At 45.4% G+C, this 25,458-nt stretch overlaps 2 protein-coding genes across 4 annotated transcripts; one reads left to right on the forward strand and one right to left on the reverse strand.

The window, feature by feature from the left end:
• Positions 1-701: 701 nt before the first annotated feature.
• On the reverse strand, positions 702-21,301 carry IMMT (inner membrane mitochondrial protein). Of its 3 annotated transcripts, none has more exons than XM_018086551.2 (15): positions 21,212-21,301; positions 15,921-15,997; positions 15,626-15,815; positions 15,059-15,179; positions 12,334-12,411; positions 11,182-11,283; positions 10,494-10,630; positions 9,425-9,528; positions 7,428-7,563; positions 6,729-6,858; positions 4,999-5,013; positions 3,753-3,976; positions 2,330-2,461; positions 1,990-2,119; positions 702-1,661 (listed from the first exon to the last, which is right to left on the reverse strand). In XM_018086551.2, exons 1-15 carry the CDS (start codon positions 21,254-21,256, stop codon positions 1,036-1,038), a joined length of 2,247 nt encoding a protein of 748 aa, XP_017942040.1. In that variant the 5' UTR covers positions 21,257-21,301; the 3' UTR covers positions 702-1,035. The 3 variants fall into 3 exon arrangements, with proteins under 3 accessions (XP_017942040.1, XP_017942039.1, XP_017942041.1); XM_018086550.2 differs by having other exon boundaries at positions 12,334-12,414; positions 21,212-21,256; XM_018086552.2 differs by lacking the exon at positions 12,334-12,411 and having other exon boundaries at positions 21,212-21,300.
• Positions 21,302-22,218: 917 nt separating this feature from the next.
• On the forward strand, positions 22,219-25,309 carry MRPL35 (mitochondrial ribosomal protein L35). Its single transcript, XM_029965325.1, has 4 exons — positions 22,219-22,299; positions 22,352-22,516; positions 24,443-24,700; positions 24,941-25,309. Exons 1-4 carry the CDS (start codon positions 22,219-22,221, stop codon positions 25,127-25,129), a joined length of 693 nt encoding a protein of 230 aa, XP_029821185.1. The 3' UTR covers positions 25,130-25,309.
• Positions 25,310-25,458: the final 149 nt, after the last annotated feature.

Below are 25,458 nucleotides of genomic sequence, written 5' to 3' on the forward strand. Positions count from 1 at the left end.
GCATTGTGCTGCTCAGCTTGAAGGGTTTCTTTAAGGTAATTACTGTGAATAAAGCAAAGGATTGCTCCTGAGAGAATTACACCATATTCTGGTGAAATGTAATTAACATTTGATTCTGTTTGTGAAATATAAAACCTTGATGGGGATGATGCTGCAGGTATAGAGTCAAGAGAAAGGGCTTCCAAGGGTGGTGATAATGCTTTGTGCTTTATCCTACCAACAATTTAAAACTGGGAACAAGTAGACAAAGCCCCAGTTCCTCATTTCAGCAAGTTCTAAGTTGATCAATCTCTCTTCAATGATGGTAAGAAGTAGGAGAAAAGTAAGAGAAGGAAGGAAGGAAGGAGCTTGGGTTTTAATCTGAGCTCTCATGGTTGAACCAAGTCTGGCTTCCTGGTAGAAATAGCTGGTGTTCTAAAACTGTATCACAGCAGGTCTGACAGGAAACATTCCAGGGTAGAAATTCACCACAGTATGTGCTCTGACTCCAGCTTCTGTCTATGGATCCTGTCCTCAAACATGGATTTATTTTTTTTCATTTATTTTTGTTAAAGCTGTACAAATTGAATCACATCAGTGAATTCTTGCTCCTTGAAAGGAGTAAACCGGAGTTTTAACTCTTCTGGTCATGGAAAAAGGCTGAGCTTGTACTGCTCCAGCTGTAGTTTATGTTTAAACAGGAGACTAAACAGCAGAAGCAAGTGGTTGAAGTCTTGTTTTATTCAGCTGACAAAGTGGCAAATGATTAATGGCAGGTTACAAACATTATTTTGGTTGGAATCACAAGCCCACTTGGTAAGATGGGGAAACATTAATTCTTACACAAATTGTAGGGAAGCTTCCTGAAGTTGGTTGTCATGACAACTCAAACCCAATAAAAATACAACAGATGGTGAAGTTAAATACAGTGCAAGGAAACAAGACGGTACCCGTGCTTTGATTTAACACTTCCAGCCCCTGCCAACAGCTCGGCCTGAACCCTTGGGAGCTCATGGGATTTCCTTCCTGCACAGAATTGCTGAGCTGCCTCCAAAGCTACAATCCTGGCTCTTGACTCTGCACTTGAGTTGTTCCCAACCCCACAGCACTGGCATAAGCTGTCAAGATATCCACAATCTGTTTGGTTTCCAGGGTCATCCGTGCCTCGTTCAGCCAGTCGGTTGCCACCCTCCTGGACTCCCCTCTCAGCTGGTTGACAAACTTGGCCGCCAGCTCCAGGTCTCCGTGTTCGATGCAATAGGAGGCGTAAGACAGTAACTTAAACGTGTCGAGGTCGTCGGGGCTGAGCTCGGCCGGCGGCTTCTGCTGCTGGGGGTGGAACAGCAGCAGCGACTGCAGGTAGGACAGGAAGTACTGATAGAGGCTGTTCCTCGTCTCATCGATCATGGCCACTCGCTTTGCCAGTTTTTGGACTGTGTGGAACCGTGCTCTGAGGGCCTCCTCGCTGTACACGCCCCGCGTCAGGGACTCCTCGGGGAGCGCCGCTGTTAAGGCTTCCGTGAAGGCGTTGTCGGAGCAGCTGGCTTGGATGGCCTTCACTGCACTGCCCAGGGGCTCCGTGGGACTGTCCCCCGTGGCTGTTCTCATGCAGTATTTGAGCGCTTCCACGGAGAGCCACAGCTGGTGGGCCTTCCTGGCCGCCTCCTCTGCTACTGCGTGACCTGCAAGGTGAGCCAAGAAGGGACTCTCAGTTGGGGCACGTGGTTTTGAGCACAAGCAGCAAAAGCTATTCCTCTCCACACTCTGCTTTCCAAAGCAGCCACCCCCTCAGCACCTGCTCTTAAGCAAGTCTGCCCCACAATTCAGAACCAGAACAAAACAACAGGTTTTGGGAGAACCCCTTTAGATTCGCTCATCTGGTTTTTGCTGGGTGCTCAGCAGTGTGGCAAACCTGGGCCCCTGAGCTACATGCCTGGGTTTAGACACCCAGGTTTGGGTAATGGGCCTTTGGGGATCAAGTCCTTAAACAAATGGGATTTCAGTGCTCACTCTCAACTGCTTGCTCAATTCCCTTCAGCCTGGCGTAGGCAGTGTTTATGTCCAAGGTGAAGTTGTCGAGCTGTTCCTGAGTAAGGCGTCTGAACTGCATCTCCTGCTCACTGAGCTTCTCCGTTAGGTTCTGAAACAGAGGGAGATACATGTATCAGACCAGAAACAGACGGTTAATTATATTTACCTTACTTTTAAGACATGTTTCTTTAAATCTGTTGTTCTTGCTAGGGACAATGTGTACAGAAAACACAATATACCAGTGAGAAACCTTATTGAGGGGAATTTAACAGTTACTGCACTTATCCCTTTAATTCCTCTGTGCACTCTTCTCCCTTACCTGCTCAAATTCCACCTTCAGATCCTGCTCCTGGATCTTCAGCACGTCCCGGAGGTGGTCGGTGTGGGCAGCAGCCTGGCGCCGGAGCTGGGTCCGCATCTCGCTCTCCATCACCTCCCGCACCTCCTCGATCTGGACACACATGACATGTTGTTAGGACAGCCCTGCCTGTCCCACCGTGACTGCACCACACACCAGGGATTGCTGAGGGTACATTTACAGCAGTGGCATTGACAAAGCCCATGTTTCATCCTAAAAAGCTGCTGAGGTCCAGTTTTACAGCTGAGCTTTTCTGTAAAGCTGTTAAGGAATAGCTTCACGGGAGGCCCTTAGTGCAGCTATCACAACAGTATGTAATAAATACAGTAACTTGTCCAATGAAACACTTGGGTGTTTATAAACAACTTTCCAAACAAAACACATTACCTTTTCCCTACACAGCCACTTGAGACTGCAGAAGAGAGGTGGTATAGGTTTATGTAGGAGCGGTTGAATAGTTTTTTCTGTTGGTTTTTGGCTTTTTTTAAAGGATTGTTTCATTTCCAACCTTCCATTAAATACAGAGATGACAGTTCAAGCAACTTCTAAAAGAGCTCTAAATCAGTAGGGCTCTTTAATCTGTAAAGTATTGCAGTCTTTACAATGACAGGCTACAGGTGAAATCCTTAGTTTCTCTCATGTGAGTGCAAATTTTTCAGTGTTTAACCCCATTTTCAAAAACAGGAGTATTTGGCAAAAGTGTCAGCCTGCAGCATGGGATCTCAAAAGATAAAACCTCCAATGCCCAAATTCCTACATTTTTAAGTTGCAATTGCCTCACATCCAAAGCAGTATTAAAATTCTGAGGTTCCACAGTCCTTTGGAAAGAAATCAAATAAAGAGTGGAAGAACATGGAGACACCTCCTGGAGGCAGGACGGAGGGACTGACAGCCCCATGGTGGCCATACTGGGTCAGACTGACACTGAAGTTCTTTACTGTGAGGGTGGTGAGGCCCTGGCACAGCCTGCCCAGGGAAGCTGTGGATGCCCCATCCCTGGGAGTGGTAAAGACCAGGTCTGGATGGCACTTTGAGCAACCTGGTCTAGTGGAAGGTGCCCCTGCCCATGGCAGGGGGTTGGAACAAGATGATTCTTAAGGTCCCTCCCAACCCAAACCATTCTGTGATTTATTCTGACCCAGTGATCCTATCTCCAACAGCAGACGAGTAACACGACAGTCATTCCCTGTTTCACTGTGTGATTTTACCATTCAAACTTTGCAGAAGTTTCCTTGCTCAACACCTCCTCTCCATGACCTGGGGGTCACCCATCTGAACTCTCCCACCACTCAGAACACCCCAGCTGCTCCTCTGTGCGCTTCCCCTCCCTTTTCTACCTCCCTTCTGAGCCAGAGATTCAACCAGGTGTGTCAGGCCACTCTACCTTCTTCTCCTGTTCTAGCTCGATCTCGCTTTTGTGACGCTCCAGCGCTTTGGCCACAGCTGCCTCAAATGCTTTTTTGTCTTCAAGTTTCTGCTTCTCCAGGGCTGTCTCGATGTGCTGCTGCTCCCTCACACGCTGCTCTGCCAGCTCCCTGTTCAGCTGGTCGATGCGCCGGTGGGCGTGGGCGATGAGGGAGTTCAGGTCGTCCGGGGACAACTGCCCGGCTGAAGGGAAACAGGGAGTCAGGGAATCTGCTGCCACGGGGCTCACCCGCCTCCCACCCGAGTGCTCTGAGGCTCCCTGGGGTTGTGACCAGTGAGCTTGTTCTAGGAAAACTTTCTGAGCACTTCAAGCCCTTGCCCGGTGCCAATGCCCACCCGAGACCACTTTCTGAACCACACCTACAGGCGAGTGCTTTCATTCTGGGAGAGGAATCACCTTACTTTCTTCCAAATTATTCCCAGCTATTTACACTCCCATATATGTGTCAAACTCGATTAGAGGGGACTGATGACAACTCTGTTCGTTTCTTGGTCTTTACACCACCACATGTTTTCCCCTGTGCCAGCAGAGAGAGCAGCAGGGGATGTAAAACCCTGAGCACTGACACCTCCAGTGGGTACAAGCTCATAGAAATGGGTGCCTGAAAACACTGCAGTCAGTGTGAGACAGGCTCAATTATCTCCTCAGATTTCTTACCCCTGAGTTTGTACCTTTCAGGTTTGGCTGCTCAAGGAGCAGGAGGAATCACAGCCACATTGTATCTGCTAGGTCTTTACTCTTTTCCTGCTCGGACAGGAGGACCCAAGATATGCTTGCAGCATTTGGTGACCTGAAATGCTGAGGCTCATTTTGCACTGGCTGCCAGCTAAATTGCCTGCATGGAAAACCAGGACTACTTGGGAAAGCATTCCTGCAGGGTCTAAAGCAAGTGAAATTAAATTCCACAGTGCTTCAGTTATTCTGGTGCTGGGTGCTGGGAAAAGGACTGGCCCAGGGAGGACTGGGAGCAGCAGTGCTTGTGTCCAGTGGGCAAGTGACCAGCAGCACTAAGCTCAGCTGTTGGACTTAACACTTAAAACAGAACAGAGTTTGTGGTTTAATTGTGCCAAATGTGCAGAAATGTTCTAGGAATGCCACGTTTCAGCCCTTTGTTGATACTGCCTGTACATGCACCACACAAACATGAACAGGACAAAGAGAAGAGATGGCATTCAGAGGACAAGAACAAGTGGCAGTAACTCACCTAAGTCAGTTATCTCTGCAACAGAAAAGGAGAGAGGTTGGAAAAGTTAATGCACGTTCACTACAGCAAGGCAATCATGCAAAAGTAAAACAGAAAACTAAGAGCTTATCTACAGTGACTTAAACATGAGCCCAAGACTTCAGGAATTCAGGAAGAACAGGATGTCAACTATAAAAGTCTCTGATGTAGCCCAAGATACCCCAACCACTAAAATCACCCCCGGAAACCCACAGATGGATGTTTTAAGTTCAGCCAAAGCAAGGACACAAGTCTGAAGTAGGAAAGTACTACAGGACACTGGAAACTTCAGTCTGATGTTTCTAGGTTCTTACAAACAGAAGCAGATCATAAAGAAACAAATTCCCAAGTGGCAGTGAGAGCCAGGGACCCCAACGAGTCCGTCCCATATGCATAAGTAGGTCACACCAGTAAGAAATGGAGCACATGGAAGCCACCAGGAGCTCCCCTTTCCTCCCACAGAAGGGCAGTGATCACAAAACCCAAGATGTTCTCCTTTTATCCTTCGCAAGGAAAGGCAGCTCCACCTCCAGGGTGTCTAAATAAGTTGTTTTCTTCAAAACTAACATCCCAAAAGCAAACTCCACAAACGATTTGTTAATTAAAATGTTTTCCCCACATATACTGGGTGTGTGGTTAGCTGTTTTTTAAAAGAAAACTGACCATTCCAGAGACCTGGTGTGTTCATTTAGCCAGGAAAATGAACTGGGGACTAAGGTCCACTTTTCTAAGGCATAAAGTAGCATTAAGAAATAGTGTTTAATTCTTCATTGCATACTTCAAGAAAAAACATTTAGGCAATGTTAACACCACATTTTTTTTTCAAATGGCAATTATCACTTCTATTAAAATCCCTGTAACTCATAAATAAAGCCATGACAGCTGCCTCTCAACACTGAGGTCAGAAAAGTCCGAGATTACTTAGTGCATTTAGGTTAAACCCTGATTGGAAGTATCTGAGAAGGGGTTTGTTTTTCTTTTGTTTTTTTTCAGGGAATTAGTTTTTAAATACCACAGGCAGTAATTTCTCCAAGGATATACCACACATGGGTTCTTGCAGTAGCTCATCCACAGTAATGGTGAACACACACTCCACCTTCTGCAACTCTGTCTTTAAAATCAAAGCAGTTAAGGTGAGTAAGGGAAGCTGTGAGCAGAGGGATTCCTGTGGGTGAGCTGACTGTGAAGATGCCTGTTCACTGCTTTGTGCAGCACTGGCTGTTGTTACAGGTAAGTCACAGTGTCAGTTTAATTCAGAAATAACATGTCCTGGGGAAGGCAGGGTATGGGCAATGAAATCTCTTGGTTTCAGTGATGATGTAGAGAAACTCAGGGAGTTCTTTATCACTCTGTAATAATGATGTTTTACAATACCTATAATCACAGTCAGCCAGACTTGATCAGTGAGTAACAGATTTGACTCAAATCTGCAGTGACCTGGCTCCCTTCCTGGAGTACCAGGGAAAGGAAGAGATGTTCATAAAACCATATGGTATTTATCATACAAGAGCTACAGTTTATGACACTTCCAATACAGCACAGGCAGTTCCCAGAACTAATCTTCTTCATAACTTCAATTCTGAACTAATTTCCACTTCAAACCAACCAACCAATGTGGAAATTGGGATGCTGGACATTGGGTGGCCGTAGTTACAGAAGCACTACAAACAAAGTGCAACAAGCAGGATGTAACCCCACAGTGGGACACTTACTCATGCCCTTCCAGCCTGGCTTCACGTCGGGGGTGATGCTGTCAAGCTCCCTCTGGAACTCCTCTCTGGCTTTAGCCACCAGCTCATGGTACTGAGCTACTATCTTGGCCTCAGATTGTGCTGCCTGAACCTGTAATAAAAATGACACCAGTTTATTTTTCAAGGCAAGTACTGAAATTGAAGATGCACATAATTTAAAAACAGGCCCTGGGTTAGTGGCAGATATTGTTACCCTCCAGCCCAACCAAAGCAAACTCACTTGGGAGAGCACAAAAACCCACCCTGTGCCGTCCTGCAAAGGGAGATAAATTCCACCTTTATGTTTCTTCCCCAGCCTTTTGAACTGCAAAGTGATTTACCCCCCAAGTCATTAGCATACATTCTTCCAACTCCTCCCTAACCTCATGTTAAATTCCTCTTGGAATCAAATTGAAAGAATTATAAATCTCCACCAGAAAGGACTGACACCAATCAAGCTGCCTGGAGGCTCTTTCAGGACAGAGTTCAAGTTCCACAAAGAGAGGTGTCTGATCATTGGCAATACAACCAGCTCAGAGGCTGAGTGCAGCTACAAAAGGACCGATTTACACTTTATAAATATTTCACCTCCTACAGAGGATTTGGGAATGGGGGCTCTGTGCAAGCTGCCAAGGATTCCCTACACTAATGGCAATTACAAACACTGTGAGGAAATTTTACCTTTTTCACCACATTGTCCAAGTCAGTGATCATATGATGGAGATTTTCTTCTGCAGCAACAATGTGAGGTTTGGCTCCTGTGAGCTGAGACTTCTTGGCCTTCTCGATGACACCTTTCATTGTCTCTAACTCCTCTCTGGAAAGAGAAGCAGCTGCTGAATGTAACACATGCAGGGCTTATCACCCCAAAGAAAATTTACTTTATGCTGTTGGTATTTATAGGAAGAACTACTGGGTAACTCTACTGCTGCTTCCTATCTACCAGCTCTAAGATGCTGTGATTAAAGATATTTTTTTTTCCACATCCCGAAACCTAAAGATGCCACTGTGGCTATTCCATGTAAAATGAGAATTATTTATACTGGAATTAGTATTTAAGATTTACCTGGAGAGAAGATGAAAGTTCACTGAATGGAGTTAGGATTAGTAAAACTAAGTTAGAATCAGACAGCAGACATTTCCAGCAAAGAAACATTTTTAATATAGATGGCTTACGCTTGCAGAAGTGTTTTGGACATGGTGACTGGTGGAGATTAATGAGGATGGGAGAAAATTTATAGGGCTCTGCAAAGACAGATTATGGGTTTTTGTAATTAGGAAAGAACTGCTTTTCTCCAGCACAACTGGATATAAAGGGAAAAGTGCTCCTTTTCCAAATCCATTAAAACCAATGGAGGTTTCCAGTGATCTCATTGGAATAAGGAACAGGCTTTAAAGTAAATACATTAAGAAAATAAATAAATTAGGAAAATAAATAAAAGCAAAGATATCTAGTAGAGCAATAGAGAATGAAAAGTGCATGTGGGGTTTGCATTAGCTTTGTTTTACAAAGTGGAACCTCAGTTACACCTCCCGCTAATTTTAGTCAGCACAGCAACTTCAAAGATAAGAGAAGTTTATAATGTAATAGCAACCATGCAACTTCAAGGATGATGTTACCCTCTCAGCCTCAGAAGCATCAAAGGGTTTCCAGATTTATTTCTAACCTCATTACAAGGGCATCTTGGAGATACTGTCTGTCAACTTTTTTCTGCTGCAATGACCCCTGTACCCTCAATGTACATCAGCGTGGTTCATACAGAGACTGGGCACAGGATGAGCTCCCTTTCAGAATTTAAGTTTTTCTTTGACAGGTATTTAGTAAAAATCTAACCTTAAAAGCAATTCTGTGGGCAAATGGAACTGCCAAGGGATGCTGGAAGGTTTAATTTTTCGTTGCAACTAAAAGAAGCTGGTGATGTTACTGACTCAATACACAGGGAGTGCAGTTGTGGAGTCATTACAGAAGGGTTTGGGTTGGAAGGGACCTTAAAGATCACCCAGTTCCAAATCTCTGCCAGGGGCAGGGACATCTTCCACTATCCCAGGTTGCTGCAAGCACCATCCAAGCTGACCTTCAACACTTCCAGGGATGGGGCTGCCACAGCTTCTCTGGGCAACCTTCTCTCATCACCCTCACAGTAAAGAATTTCTTCCCAATATCCCAGCTTACCCTGCCCTGTCAGTTTGAAGCTGTTCCCCTTGTCCTATCACTCCATGTGCTTGTCCAAAGTCCCTCTCCAGCTCTCTTGTAGCCCCTTTTGGTGCTGGAAGGTGCTCGAAGGTCTCCCCAGAGCCTTCTCTTACAATAGGTTTCATATTGACAAAATGATCCAATATAATACTAAAAGGACTGTGGATTGTTTTTTTTAATCTAACTTGAACTTACCAAAACTATGTGGAAGTACTAAGAAGATAAACAAGTGCTTTAAAAGAAGAGCAGGACTGTTTCAGACTCTTTGGTACAGTGAGGACCACATGCACAGGCACCCAAGATTTACACACATCAAATTAAAATACTCATTAGCGTATAAAACTATTTTTTGGTTTGGCACAAACCCGTCAGTTCAGTACGAACACAGGTGAGTCCCTGCTTTGTAGAAACTCCTCTGGTGTTTGCCAGCCCTCACATGAGCAGTACTGACTTATTACTCCAAGACTTAAACTAAGCAACTCACTTGGCTTTCAGCAGGGCGTCAGCAGCTTCGTCCACGGCTCTCCTCCGGTCCTTCAGCGCGTCCTCCAGCGTGCGCCACTGGGAGGATTTCTTCTCCCCGGCCTCCTAAGAAGGAAGCACAGATTCCTCATTAGGGTCGTTACAACCACTAAGTCAGAGATACTGAAAAAATGAAAGCCTGCAGAGATTCGTGTGTTGCTGAACAATTCACTCAAACTGAGCAAGGTTCTCGTGTTTTTCAACAGCCCAGCTGGAAGCTTTACAAATCATGTTTCTCTTCCCATGTTTTGTTTTGGTCTTATTTGATTCTTAATGGGGTTTTTTTCCCGAGCCACAGAACCTTTGTCCATGCAGAAGAGCTCACATGAGGATCACTGTATGGTGCACAACAATTCTGGGGGGAAATCTCTACATGTATTAAAGTACCATAATACGTTGAAGTTGCTTTATTTTTCAAGCAAGCTTAATAATTAATAATTAAAAGCAAACTCTTAAGACAGTTATTTTACTAACTACTAGATTAAGTCTTGGGTGCTTGGTTAGTTGCCCACATGTCCCTAATTGATTAACAACTGAATTATATCCTCTGCTCCAGAACTGAATGAGCAGCAGTAGTTCCAGACAAACCCCAGTGTGAGCACACCAGGACCACAAAAGGTATCACTTGTACATCCCCATCCCATTTCCAGACAAGAAATGAACAATCAAGCAAGAAGATTTCAGCAAAGGGAATAAGTTCAATGGAATTATTGGGGTGGACAGTGTGATACCCTTAACTAGGTAAAAAAAAAGGTCTTGGGAATTAAAATACAATTAATTAAAATATAATGTGAAAACTATTAATGTATTAACTTGAACTTTTCTTCCTACAAAAATGAAATAAAGGAGTTCACGAAAAAAATCAAAACCAGTCAAAACCACTGTATTATTTGACTACACCACATTTCACAAGAGGAAAGATTAGTTAAAACTGTGATAAATGGAAGGACCTTACAAGAAAAGTTTCCAAGTTTAATTGTGAGATTAAAATTTGCTGAACACAATAAAAAAGAAAAAATTGTCCCATTCACCTCAGAATTATCCATGGCCTCCTTCAGGATCTGGGAATGAGCATTCACTGCTTGCACAGCTGACTCCTGGGCAGTGATAGCCTGAAGGGTTACACGGGCAGTTGTGTTTAGGGCTCCTTCTAGAGTTGCTGCAAGGGCTGGAAAAAATAATAAAGTCAATTAGACAATAAAGAAAAGAACTTTATAATTAGTAGAATGACATGTTACTGCATCTCTTTACATTGTTTTCTATGACCCAGAAGAGCTGGTCAGTTTGGAACTGCACAGCAGCCTACAGAAGGTCACAAAACATGCTCCTCATTTAGAGCAGGAGCATTAAGGTGCAAGTCTGCACTAAAAGCAATACTCTACTCAGCGGGAGACCTTTCCCATGATTTTGCAGGGGGCTGCAGGTATATCCCATGTTCACTTCTTATAATGGTTCTTAAGAGAAAACAAGTAAATTTTCCTGTCTTCCTTGAACCATTCAACTGGTTGGTCCATTCCAACCTCAGATTTTCTATTATTCTTCAACTCTCAGTTACTCCTGAGTGGGTGGAAGAAGCTTCCAACACCACTCATTCTGCCCCCTCAACAGGGGACAACAACGAAGGGGTGTGGAAGCAGCTTGGAACTCTAAAGCCAATGCAGTCCCACAGTTCTTCTGTCCCACAGAACACAGACAGGGACACTGACAGTAAGGACTCACCTTTTATCTTCTCTTGCTCCTCTTTGTCTTGCTGGGCAAGACGGGCCGCAACTTCTTCTGGTGACCGCTCCTTTATAGCATGGGAACCTTCATGTTCTTTGCCTAGTCAGAAGTAAAAAGGAGTTAAACTGTTTAAACTGTTTAGTCCAAATTATTATACAGATTACTTGCAGGGAAATAACTTTCTTATCAAAACTGATTTTTATAGTCAGTGTTGCTTTGTAGATCTGACTTCTGAAACTACCTCAAGAATCTTTAATTACAAAGGTCAGCCTCACATCTGAAAATCAAAGATGGACACCTCACATGCACCTGGAGATTTTATGTTGTCTAGTCACAAAATTACACAAGATTCAGAAGTAAAAGGCAAAGCAAGAAGTGAAAAACACTTATGGAGCCAAGTTTAAATTTTAAGTCAATCTCCATTCTTTTTTTTTTTTCAGTTCCCCTTTGGCACACTTAGAGAGCCCAACCAAAACAACAAAGGATTAATGAGAGGGCTGTGGTGACTCACAATGCTGAATCACAACTATCCTCTATTCCTTTGCCTACAGCTCCTAAAAATGCCTCTGAGAGTGAGCACTGGCTTAACTAATGCTCTCAAGACCAACAGCAAGTTGCATCTAAACTGAGGAGGGAGCCCACGTTGCAAAACCCACCAGGTCACCTCTGAGCAACACTGATGCTACTCTGCAGCATGTACTTACTTACCCTTGGCCTACTTTTTATGAAATGTGTTCATACAGGAAGAAATCAGTATCATATAATCTCATCTGAAAGAGACCATCATCTGGAAGCCAGTGTCTCTTGCTGAGTTTAACAATAAATGCTGTTTCTTCACCTGGCCCTGGGCAGAGACACTTTTCTGAACAGCAATCAGAGAGCCCCCAAGAGCAGAGGCAAACTGGACTGGACAAGTTCAGTTCAGCATAAAGGCAGCATTCCCTCTGGTGCTCACACCTACACCTGCCCCAGGCATCAATCTTAGCTTCTTACTACATTAAAAATCTGTGATGAAGGAAGTTTTCTTCTGCAAAAGCCACAGAGACTCACACCTTTAAACACTGACAAATACCAACACAGAAGCAAGAGTTTGTGCACTTGAAATTTGGATTTGGGTTTCCTTCATTGCATTCATGTGATCTTTTTCACCTTCTTCAGTCTGTATCCCCGGAGCTGGCACCGACATGGCCACACCTGTTGCAGAGATGATCTGTGCTGCAGCCTTGCCTGCTGTCAAATACAGTTACAGAACAAACCAGTTAGTACAGGAGGGGCTCATGGGTCCATCTGTCACACAGGGAGAGGTCCAGGGCCTGCCATGCTGGTGAAGAGGGCTTTACACCAAAGCTGCCAGGGGACATGGTGGGATGGCTCCCATGACTTGAGTGATGGAATGGAAGGATGAGGCTCTTTAGGAAGGACAGGCAGGGAAGATGAGGAGAAGGATCACCCTCTATGTCAGTGACCAGATGGGAGTTTGTGGAGCTCTGCCTGGGGATGGATGAGGAGCTGGCTGAGAGCTTAAGGGTCAGGATTACAGAGGACACTACAGTGGGGGTCTGCCACAGGCCACCCGAGCAGGAAGGCCCTGTGAAAGGGGCTCTCCACAGATAAACAGAAGCAGCTCCATGTTCACAAGCTCTGGTCCTCATGAGGAATTTCAACCACTGATATCTACTGGAGGGGCAACACAGCAGGATATAAACAATCCAGGTTCCTGGAATGCATTGGTGACAACTTCCTTCTCCAAGTCATAGGGGAGCCAACGAGGAGAGGTGCTATGCTGGACCTTGCTCTCACCAGCTGGGAGGGGCTGGTGGGGAATGTGAAGCTCAAGAGCAGCCTTGGCTGCAGGGACCATGAAATGGTGGAGTTCCAGATCCTCGGGACAGTGAGGAGGGTGCACAGTAAGCTCAGTGCCCTGGACTTCAGGAGAGCAGACCCTGGGTTCTTCAGGGATCTGCTTGGTAGAGTACCATAGGATAAAGCCCCGGATGGAAGAGGAGGCCAAGGAAGCTGGCTGATATTCAAGGATCACCTCCTCCAAACTCAGGGAAGATGTAAGCCCTCTCCAGAAGGAAACAGGAGATTTAATTATCTGGGATATGGAGAAGGCTGAGTACTCAATAACTTTTTTGCCTCAGTGTTCACTGTCAAGTGCTCCAGTCTCGCCACCTGAGACCACTTAAGGAACCTGAAGGTGCACAAGTCCATGGCTCCTGATAAGATTCCTCTGTGGGTCCTGAGGGAACTGGCTAAGCCACTACCCATCATTTGAGAAGTCATGGCAGCCTAGTGAAGTTCCCACTGGCTCCCATTTTTAAAAACATAAGTAAGGAAGACCCAGGGAACTACAGGTCCATCAGTCCCATCTGTGCCTGGCAAGATCATAGGGCAGATCCTCTTGGAAACCATGCTATGGTAGATGGAAAATAAGGAAGTGACTGATGACAGACTGATGGCTTCACCAGGGGCAAACTGTGCCTGACAAATCTGGTGACCTTCTAAGACAGGGTTACGGTGTTGGTGGATGAGGAAGAGCAACTGTCACCATCTACCTGGACTGGTGCAAAGCTTGTGACACTGGCCTGAACAACATCCTTGTCTCCAAACTGGAGAGAGACAGACTTGATGGATGGATCACTTGGTGGATAAGGAATTCCCTGGATGGCTGCTCTCAGAGTTGTGGTCAATGGCTCAATGTCCGAGTGGACACCAGTGAAGGGTGGTGTCCCTCAGGGGTCGGTGTTGGGACTGGTGCTGTTTGGCATCTGTGTCTGTGACATGGACAGTGGGATTGATGCACCCTCAGCAAGTCTGGGGATGACACTGAGCTGTGTGATGTGGTCAATACGCTGGAGAAAAGGAATGGCATCCACAGGGACCTGGCTTGAGGGGTGGGCACGTGTGAACCTCGTGGAAGTTCCACAAGGCCAAGTGCAAGGTCCTGCACCTGGATCGGGGCAATCCCGAGCACAAATCCAGGCTGGGTGGAGAACGGATTGAGAGCAGATATGGGGAGAAGGACTTGGGGGTGTTGGTGGACAAGAAGCTCAACACAACCCAGCGATGTGCACTTGCAGCCCAGACACCCCCCATGTGCTTGGCTGCACCCCCAGCAGGGTGGGCAGCAGGCCCAGGGAGGGGATTCTGCCCTGGAAGTGTTCAAGGCCAGGCTGGATGGAGCTTTGAGCAACCTGGTCTAGTGGAAGGTGTCCCTGCCCATGGAACTGGATGATCTTTAAGGCTCCCTTCCAACCCACACCATTCTGTGATTCTATGATATGTTCTATAACATAGAATCAGGGTTGTAAGACTTAATTTCTTTCCTCTGTAGAAACCTATTAATTGGACACGGATGTTGTTATTTCCAGAAAAAGAGGATTTCCTGGACAAATGGCAACAAGATATTAGTCACAAAAACACACAGCCATGGGAGGTAAACGTAAAAAGACATGGCAACTGCTCCTCTCTAAACCACTTCCACCTGATCTGGCTCTACAGCAGCTCAGCAATTATCCAAAATTAAGTTTCTTGTGCTTGCAAGAAGAGAGGGCAAATAGCCTCAGAGTCCAGCAGCCAAAGTTCTCCTCCTGCTGAGTCTCATATCTAAACTATGCAGGTTAGTCAGTGTTTATCTTAGATTTCAAATATTCTATATAGTAAATACATTTCCTAAAAAAAATAGGGAAAAAAAGAGCTAAAGCTATTTTAGGCAAATTTTATGGCTCAAAGACAAAATAACATTAATTCTAAGAAATAATAATGTTTATCTTCAACCATTCAAAGGACTATTTTAATCTACTCTAGCATGCATGATACAGGAGATCATTAGGTCATTTGCTTCTCTGTACATGACATTCTGTAAATTTACCTTCTTTTTCCTCTGAAGGAGCAGCAGCTTCTGGTTTGCTTATTGGGGATTTAGGAGCAGGCTGTTTAGACTCTTTCATTACTTCTGCTACAGATGAGATCTTCAGTGGACCTTGCTGTATCTTGAAAAATAAAAACAAGAAATATCATCAATGTTCCAAACTAATAAGAGTTTTCTAATCTTGCAACATCACTAACTACACTAAACCTCGTTAAATTCCAGCCCATCACCTGGCTCTGTCTCTCCTATTTTTGGGTGTAAGCAGAGCAGCTATTCAGTTGGGATTTTACTACGTTATTTTACTGTAAATAAAAATAACAGTTTCACAACCCACAGACCACAATCACGAGATGATTTGGGGAAACGCACAAGCACCACTTATGCAGCACAAAGTAGCACCTCAGTTCGTAATTCTTAAACCTTCTTAATTTCAGAAATCTGAAAGATTCTCAAGTTTTTTAAATTCTTAGCACACACCGAAATTAATCAGAATTTGAAACCTAAGAGCTGACACTCTCTCTAAAAACCAGAAAAATGAACAGGTGGGGGTGAATGGGAAACACTCACTGGTTTCTTTGGCATCGGTGTGCTGGAAGGTGCAGGGCCAAGAGCCATCTCAAAGAGTTTGTCGGAGTAGGGAATGGCCTTCTCCACGCTCTCCCGGAATTGTCTGTCATAGCTGGCATACAGGACGGTTCCACCTATTCCTCCACCCACAAACAGGACACCTGCACCAATGACTTTGCCTGCAGACACACTGAGGAGGGAAGAGGAGTCAAAGCCATGTCCACTGTATTGTATGGCAAACATCAAACAGCCTGTGAGTCGTCACCAGTCCCACCCTCCCAGCCCTGGAACGTACCCGGACTCTCCCGAGTGGGTGGCATATCCGCGGCACAGCCGTGATGGACGGAGGGACACTCTCACACACTGGTTATTCTGCAGGGGGTGGACGAGGCAAGAGTTAGCAGTGAGCACATCTGAACATCTCTCCACCTCAATAGCAGCATTGGACTGATCTGCCCCATCACCACATCCCGCACGCGTCTGAAGGAAAGCACGACCGGCGCCAGGACAGCGACGTTGGACTCTCTTCCCTAAACAGAGAGGAGAGCTTTCTCTTGTGCAGCTTCCAGGGAGAGGGCTTTGTAAGAAATAATTAGGCATTTTGGAAAATGATATGGGGAAAAAAAACCCTACCCCAGCTTATTTCTGCATTTATTTTGCTTATTTATGCTCCCTGCCCCCAGTTAGTTCAGATTCTCTTTAACAACCTCCTGCACTAGAACAGCTCAGTGTGAGCAGTGCAGGAGACAACAGCAGCTGTTTAGATACTTAAAAATATCAAAAACTATATTTAACACTTATTTAAACTATTTTTAATTCTGAAGACACACAAGCAATTCTCCCTGAGCTTCCACACCGAGACTTCTCCTTTAAAAGAATTAACAACGCATACACTTTCCAGATAGGCATCAGATTTTAACAGAAATTAAATTAGTATATGAAGAGTGATATTTCATTAAATTCTACTTTACAAAAACCACAATACCCAAGATTTTTATCTTTGTATTTTAGCTGGAAATTAGGATTTACCAGAAGGACTGATTAAGCTACTCTAAGCCTTCAGAAGGAAACGAGCTGTCCCCCTCCAAGGTTTTTTTTTTCCCCACATGGGAATTACTAACAGAGAAATATGGGATTCATGAGAAATCAAAGTACAAGGCACAAAAAGAACTCTTCCCACAGTTGAGATATTTCGCCCAACTGGGAATTTTCTCTTTAAAAAAGAAAAGAATGGGAGATCCTTCACTACAACATAACCCCAGAAGCCAAGTTTCTCTATTTCCTTTTGCACATGGCAACAACAGGCACAACTCTGTGGTTTAGGTCCCATCCTTTTCCAAAAGTGTAGACAGGAAAGGGCAGGAACACTGAATTCTTATTCTTTCCAGAAGGGCAGCCAAAACATTTTTAATTAGTAGCAGGAACACGTGTACAGTAAGAGGAAATGTGCTCCTCTTACCCCTGAGACCTTCAGGAGCCTCCTCTGTACTCCATGGTTGGTTTTCTGGTTTGTGATGGATAAAACAGGTCACAAAATAATAAATAACTTCTGTAATGTTTTTGATTATCTGACTTTTTTACTGAGGCGTCACTGGTACTTTCAAGGGGAATTTCACCAAGAAAAGCCCTGTAAATAATTTTGTTATCAACTGCTGAACACGCTGCTGACTCTCAGTACGTCCCTATTTCACCATGAGTATTTCAGCATCATGCATACAGCTCAACCCAGTGAAATGAGAAGGGAAAAATAAAGTGATTTTCTATTAATCAGTTCAGACTGAATTTCCAGTCCCTTCCAACACTTTTGGATTACCCAATTTTGCCTAGTGCTCACCTGGAAATAAGCCATCACTCCCTTTCTGGAGGTTATCCCACCCTGCACCACTGTCACTCCCACCTCCCTGCTCAGGCTGTACCTGCCTTCTTGGTGATCCTGGAGGCTCCCACAAGCACAACCCTGGTGCCTGGGCCAGCTCAGCCATGTCCATGTTGGCTAAACCCCTACTCACACTGAGTGATGGCAAACAACACTTAGTTCTACACCCTCAGTAAACACATCTGTTCCTGCTCCTGGGACCGGGCTGTGCTCAGGGAGCCAGGAGAACATTTGCTTCTCGTAGCTCAGCATTTACTCTTTGCACATCAGGAGGGTTTTTTCAGTGGGATTATTGATTTTAGTCCAGATGCTCTTTGGACCAGATGACCTTTTGAGGTCCCTTCTAAGCTGGGCTGTTCTAGGATTAGACAAACCCTCATTTTTATTTGTTTTTTGTCAAGAGGAGAGGAACTAAAACATAGGCCCTCAATGTATGGCATTGGACTCTCACACGTGTAGCAATGGCAGTGACAACTAAACCCAAACCAAGCCCCCATCAACTTTCTTTCAAGATTTTGCAACAAATTCCCACAGCTGGCCAGTGCAACAACAACCAAAAGTCTGTAGGTATTGGTTTTATGAAGAAGAACACAAGTTTGATTGTCTTCCCTCACATCCAAATACATCCAAGTACAGCACTGCCTCAAAAAATCCCTGATTTTTTAAAAATAATTTTTTTAAAGAAGCCTTGCTCCCTTTTGGCCATCATAATAATATTGGTTTTATTTGCTGTATCACCATAACTCGGAAACTTGTAGGTAGTTTCTAATCTCCCCTTTGCATAATTCCCAGGAGTTTGTCATTTTTTACAACACTGTTATTTATTTAGTAATAATGCCTCAAAAGATTTGGAGGAAATACATCACACATGCTTTGCTATGCTGTGTAAAAGGAAGAAATAAACCATTTGCTGTCATGCAGAAGACAGAGAAAACCCTTTGGATGAGGCAGCACAGAGACAGCACAGATCCCCACATCAAGGGCACTGCAGGGGCAGTTGTTTCCATTCCTTCCTCCTCCTCCAGCAGTCCTACATTGTATTTGTTTCACCCAACTTCTTAAATGATTATTATTTTACACTCATTATCTACTATTTAATCACCAAACCAGAAACTTCAGAGGAAGTTTGTTTTTGTTATGACAGAGGTCAGGTGTAACAAGGACATCTGACCACAGAACTCTGATCTCCCATCATTCAAGACTTCTGCTATATATCACACACTTTTACTAAAAGCTCTGTTTCCTTTTAAATAGAACTACAAAAATACTTCAAATAAGAGAAGACTCCCTCTGCAGCACTGCACACGTAGCATCAAACATTTAGGAAATCAAGGTATGAAGAACAACTTCTCTCAAAGCCACAACTTAAATTTACTTGTTAACAAGCTTAGTGATCCTTGACACACAGAGCTCACAGTAAGAGAGAAGTTTTCCCACTCTCCACCATGAGTTCTCTACTGGGATTTTTCATACTTATACCCTCATGCTGCTCTGGCTTTGGGGAGCAGCAGCTGCTTTGCTACTCCCATCCAGCCACACTCTGCTTCCAGGCTCTCTAAGGCTGCTCAAGACACCGAGGATCATCAGGGTCCTGTTACCCCAAAGTCCTGACCAGGTCCAGCTGTCCTCAGACAACTGGGTTTTTTAACCTGTAAAAAAGTATCTGAACATCCCAAAAGACAGGCAGACCTGCCTCACTGTCAGCTTCTATATAACAGAGATGCCAACAGCCAGAGGGTCTTATTTCCGTGACAGGAGTTTTCACTTCTGTGAAAAATCTACCTATTACCATCTCAGATCAGGCAAGCCCTTCTTGATTAGAGTCCCCAGCTCTGCACCTCTTGCAACACAAGCACTATAATTAAACACTGGTTTCTAATTTCCAGTTTCTGTCTCTTTTTGCTACCCAAAAAGAAACAAGTTTTAGTTGCAGAAAGTCTGCAGGACCTGAAACAGTCTCCATGTGCATGTGCTACAGTATGGAACAAAACTTCCCTTCAACATGAATAAAAAAAAGCAAAAATGTATAAAAATTATGTCACTGCATGCCCACTTTCTCTGTCCAAACTAGACTTCCATTGTACTTGATCTCATCAAGAAATATAAGCAGGGATAAAAGAAAAGTTGGGGTTTTTTAAGTAAGGAAACAATCAGTAAAGGTATAGATAACAAACTTCACGGAGTGCTGTGGCATCTCTGTGTTTGCACAGTTCTCTGGAAGAAATTCTTCCCTGTGAGGGTGGTGAGGCCCTGGCACAGGTTGCCCAGAAAAGCTGTGGCTGCCCCATCCCTGGAAGTGTCCAAGGCCAGGCTGGATGGGGCTTGGAGCAACCTGGGATAGTGGAAGGTGTCCCTGCCCGTGGCAAGGGGGTGTGGAACAAGATGATCTTTAATGGCCCTTCCAAGCCAAACCATTCTGTGATTCTTCCACCTCTCACTCATAGCCCGATGACCCACTTCCAGCCACAAAGCACCACTCTGGCTGTTCCAGATCCTGTTAAAGGCTGAGCACATGCAAATAGCCCCAAGTGATAAACATCTGCCAAAGCCTGGTTTCTGTCTTCTCAACTCCCAGCTAAAACTTTCCACAGCCCGGCAAACCCAGAGCCTTATTCCAGTGGGCATCAGGTGACCTGGCCCGAGGACTCTCCAGCCTTATGGAGCAGCAGAGGAAAGGCAGCTGCAGTGCTGGAGGGGAGTATGCACAGCTTCTCCTTTGCTGAATGGCGTGAATAGAGGCTAAAGAATATGAGATGGAGAGCAGGGAATAAAAATGATCTGATCAGCTCACTTTTTATTAGTCATGAAGACAGCTGAAACAAAAGTTGTGGCCTTGCTAGAGGAGTCACCCTCGCCACAGACCCCCGTGGCTTCCTAAAGTTGGCCGACTGCTTTAAGAAGGGCTCTGCAGCACATCACCATCCTTATCTCTGCTGATAAGGAGAGGCAAAGGTCCGGGACACAACGCACGGGTCCCACGGGCACTTTCCCCCCGGCGTGCTGTGCCCTCCCGGTGTCCCACCGTGAGCTCAGAAGGATGCCCTCACACCCGAGCGCTCAAATTACTCATTCCCCGCCCCGGGCACAGGAGCTCCCGAGCCGGCCCCGACCCTGCGGTGTCGCCGTGTGCGGGCGGGAGGCCGCGCCAGGGAACGCAAGGTCACCGTCCTTCCCCGCGGAGGAGCGCGCCCGCCACCCCCGCCCCGCGGAGCCAGTGGTCCGTGCGCGCCCCGCCGAGCCTCCGCCGCCCCCGAGGCCCTGCCCGCGGGCCCCGGTGCTAACCCCAGTCCGGCCGGCGGAGCGGGGCGGCGGGCCCGGCGCGGCCATGGCGGCGGGGACTACAGCTCCCGGCGTGCAAGCCGCGGCGCCCCCCGCAGCCCCCGTCGCAGACTACGAGTCCCGGCGCGCACCACGGCGGGGCAGCGCTGTAACGGAACGGCGCGGGGCCTGCAAGGCACGCCGTGACTCGCAGTCCGCGCCCAACCCACCAACCCCACCCCGCCCGCCCATTGGCGGTCGCGGCCGCGCCAGTCAAAAGCCCGCGCAGCCTATCGGAGCACGCGTGTGCCGAGTCATTCAGCGCGCGGCGCGCCGCGGTCACAGAACCCCCCACACTCCCACCCCACCCCAACCCGCTCCGCAGGCCAGGCGCGGCGCTCAGCGGTGACAAGTGGGGGGCGGCTCGCGGGCTCCCGCCGCCGAACGCTCACCTGCTTGGCCACGGCGAGCCCCGCCCGGCGGCAGGCCCGCAGCATGACTCGGAGCGGCCGGCCGGCCGCGGCCCCACGGGGAAGGCGCCGTGCGCGGGTCCTGCCGGCGCCGCCTCCGCCCCCCCTCCCTGCCCCGCCCCTCAGAGCGCACCGCGCCTGCGCGAGCGCTCCCGCGTGACGAGCCACGCGCCGCCAATCGGAGCGCGGGGAAGGGGTCGCGAGACGCCGTCGCGCGAGGTGGGGTGGGGCGGTGCGCGCGCCGGATTCGGGCGCTCCTGGGACCGTCTCCTTGAGGGACAGAGTGAAATAAAAATAAAAAATTAAAAATCGCAGAACCACAGGATGAGTCAGGATGGAAAGGGACCACAGTGAGCCACCTGGCCCCACTTCCCTGCTCGCGCAGGGTCATCCCAGAGCACATTGCACAGGATTGTGTCCAGACGGCTTTATTTTCTGCGTTATAACAGAAAAAAAGAAACTTCCCAAAAGAAAGAAAGTAAGAAAGAAATCTGAACGTAACACAGATGTACCGCAGCACATTATATAGCTTTTATGCACAATTTGCAGGTGTAATCTTTCACGGGTCGCACAAATAGCTCGTAAACTCTCTCTCCTGAGGAGCCCTGAGGAGCCATTTCCATCCCATCCTCCAGCGGGCCCAGCCAGATTTCAGAACGGAAAAAAAAAATGTAAGAATACATCAGTGACGTTCAGAAATAACAAGTTAAATCCACTTTTTAGTGGACGAGACTTTTTAGTAGAGACTTTTACGAGACATTTTAGTAAAAGGCTTAAAAACAGGGAAGGTGGGGGGGGTGGACCAGGACAATACAACGTCAACCTCCACCACAGCTTGCGATTAATTTGAGAGTGTGCTGGGGACACTTCAGACCCCCGCGGCTGTGCGGGGCCCTGGGTGCGGGAGGAGCCCGGCGCGGTCCCTCCGCAGCCCCGGCACTGCCGCGGTGGGCGTCGCCGGCGCGGCCCCGCCCGGCGCAGCGGCGGCCATGGCGGCCGGCGGCGGCTCGGGGCGCGGTGTCGGGTCGGTGTCGGTGTCGTGTCGGTGCAGGGTGGTGTCGGGTTCGGGGGTGCGTGTGTGTTGTCACAGTTCGTGCTGAGGGTCTCTCCGTGTCCCCCCAGGGATCCTGCGGCGCTGGGCGCCCCGGGCGCTCCCGCTCTCCGCCCTCCCCGCCAGGTGTGTCGGAACAGCGGACGCGGCCCCGGCCCGCTCCGGGCCCGCTCTGGCACCGCGGCCGCTCGAGAGGGACGCGGCGCCCGACAGCGGACCCTCTGGTTGCTCAGCAGGTTACCCGGCTGGCGCGGGTTGTCCCTCCTGCAAAATATCCACTTAAAATGAGTTCTTGTGTGTAATATCTTGGGGCCATCTTATATATTGTATATATTTATATATGTATACTATGTATAATGTATGTTATATATACATATATGTTATACTGTATATATATAATGTGTATATATATATATTTGTATATATATGTATATATATATTTGTATATATGTGTATACATATGTGTATATATGTGTATACATATGTGTATATATGTGTATATATGTGTATATATATGTGTATATATGTGTATATATATGTATATATGTGTATATATAGGTATATATGTGTATATATATGTGTATATATATGTATATATGTGTATATATAGGTATATATGTGTATATATATGTGTATATATGTATATATGTGTATATATATGTATATATGTGTGTATATATGTGTGTATATGTATATATACGTGTGTGTGTATCTATATATGTGCGTATATGTATGTGTATATATACACTTCTACATATTTATATATACTTTTATATTTTTATATATGCTTTTATATTTTTAGGTATGCTTTTATATTTTTATATGTATATATGTATGCATATGTATATGCATGTATATATATGTGTACATATGTATGTATCTATATACATTTTGCATATTTATATATAGTTTTATACACTTATGTATGCTTTTGTGTATTTTTATTATCTTTATGCATTTCAACATCTATTTTTAGATAGAAAATATTTTTATTTCTGTATTTTAATATATATGTAAAATATTTTACTTATCTATTTTAATATATATAAATTACATATTTAAGTATTTTAAATATTTTACCTATTTGCATATGAACTATTTCAAACATATTTATGACCTATTACTTTAAATGGATAGGTAAAAATATGTTTAAAATATATATATATTTGTATATATATTATATATACTTATATACAATATATTATTTTATATAAAAATATAATGTGATACATTCATATGTATTATATATAATATACATTGTATGTATTCTCTTAATGTATTAAGTTTTCCTCATTTATATTTTTAGTATTAATACACTGTTATATATAATTATATAAAATAGTATGTAATATATATATTACATATATATTATATTGAAACACCTCTCTCTATATGAATATAATGAAATCATAGAACATTTAGGTTCGAAAAGACCTTTAAGATCATGAAGTCCAGCCATTAGCCCAGCACTGCCAAGGCTGCCACTAACCCATGTCCCCAAGTGCCACATCTACGTGTCTTTTAAATGTCTCCAGGGATGGGGACTCCACCACTGCCCTGGGCAGCCTCTTCCAATGCTTGACAACCCTTCCAATGAAGAAATTTTCCCTGATATCCAACCTGAACCTCTCCTGGCACAAATTGGGGCTATTTTCTCTTGTCTTACTGCTTGTTTTTTGGGAGAAGAGACTGACCCCAACCTGCATATACATACTTCTGTCTGAGACACTCGGGCCCCTTTGCACTCAGCAGCAGGTCTGTGTTAGCCCCGAGCTTCCCCCTCCTGTACCATTAATGCTTGAAGCAGGAGGTAAAATGGGACATACTCTGCAGCCCAATTTACAGTTAGTCTTGTAATCGCTGCTGTTTCTTCTGCTGCTGCTGAGGGCTGGACTGGATGATCTCCAGAGGCCCATTCCAACCCGAACTGTTCTGTGAATAATGTTCTGAAAGTAATTTCTGAATCCCAGTAACAGCTGAATGTTTGTGCTTGATGTATGACTGCTTTTAGTAGATTTAAAAAAAAAAAAAAAAAGGTGTTCTGTGTGGAACAATAACTTTGAGTTGAATTTTAGCAAGACTCCAGCCCTGCAGTTACTGTTCCTCAGTCATCAGGTGCTGTGCTGTAATGTTAGATGAATCCTTGTTAACCTTCATGCAAGCCACAGCCCCTTCTCATCTCTCTTTATGTGAAAAGCGCAGTGATTACTTTTAGAAAAAGATGTTTCATTCCTGTTTTATTTTTCCCCTGTTTTGGGGGTTGTTTTTTCTTTAGTGTCACACCTCTACTTCCAAGTATACTCCAGCAGCCAGCGAGGACTCTCACCTACTACGGCCTACGGAAGGGGAAGAGGAAAAGCGTGAAAGCTGTTGTCAAAAGGTTCCTCCGGCTGCACAACGGCCTCTGGGTTAGGAGAAAGGTGAGACTTTTTTGGGTAGTACGAACCTGTTCTTTACAGTCAGTGTAAAGTCTAATTGTTTTCCTTCCCTTGGAGGGCAGTGGCTGGTATGGAAGTTAAAAAAGCTCTGTAGAGAGACTCCCACTTGCCTGAAAGCGAGGGATTTATCGTGCTGTGCTGAGCAGTGTGGCCCTGTGTGTGTATTTGCAGTGACCTACTTAAAAACTTGTTTTTTTCTCTGTGTGTGTTTTCTTCTGACAGGCTGGTTACAAGAAGAAGCTGTGGAAGAAGTCGGCTTCCCAGAAGAAGCGTCTGAGGGAGTTCGTGCTGTGCAACAGAACACAGTGTAAACTCCTGGATAAAATGACCACTTCCTTCTGGAAAAGGAGGAACTGGTACGTTGATTATCCCTACCAGAAGTATCAGGATCGCACGAATCTTCAGGTGTAGAAACCTCAGGTTGGTTTTTGCCCCTCTCTAGGAAGGAGGAAGTGGTTGTGTGCCATGCTCTGAATGTTGGAACATAAATGTCCAATGCCTGTAACTTTTCTAAATAAACATGTGCATATCATCTGAGCGGAATTATGGGAATCAATGCCCAAAATAAAGGAACATCCAATATTCTCTTCAGCTGTGGTCTGTGTTTTACTTAGCAAAGGTCAGGCTGGTCACCTGTGTGTTCTGATTTTTGGTGGTTTCCTATGATTGTGTGTAACACTAAAAGTGAGTAAGTCAACATATTTAAATTTTTTTGAGGAAATATTTTTAAATAATCCCAG

This window comes from Manacus vitellinus, unplaced genomic scaffold (assembly GCF_001715985.3).
Source record: "Manacus vitellinus isolate BGI_N305 unplaced genomic scaffold, ASM171598v3 scaffold_98_pilon, whole genome shotgun sequence".
Classification (NCBI taxonomy): domain Eukaryota; kingdom Metazoa; phylum Chordata; class Aves; order Passeriformes; family Pipridae; genus Manacus; species Manacus vitellinus.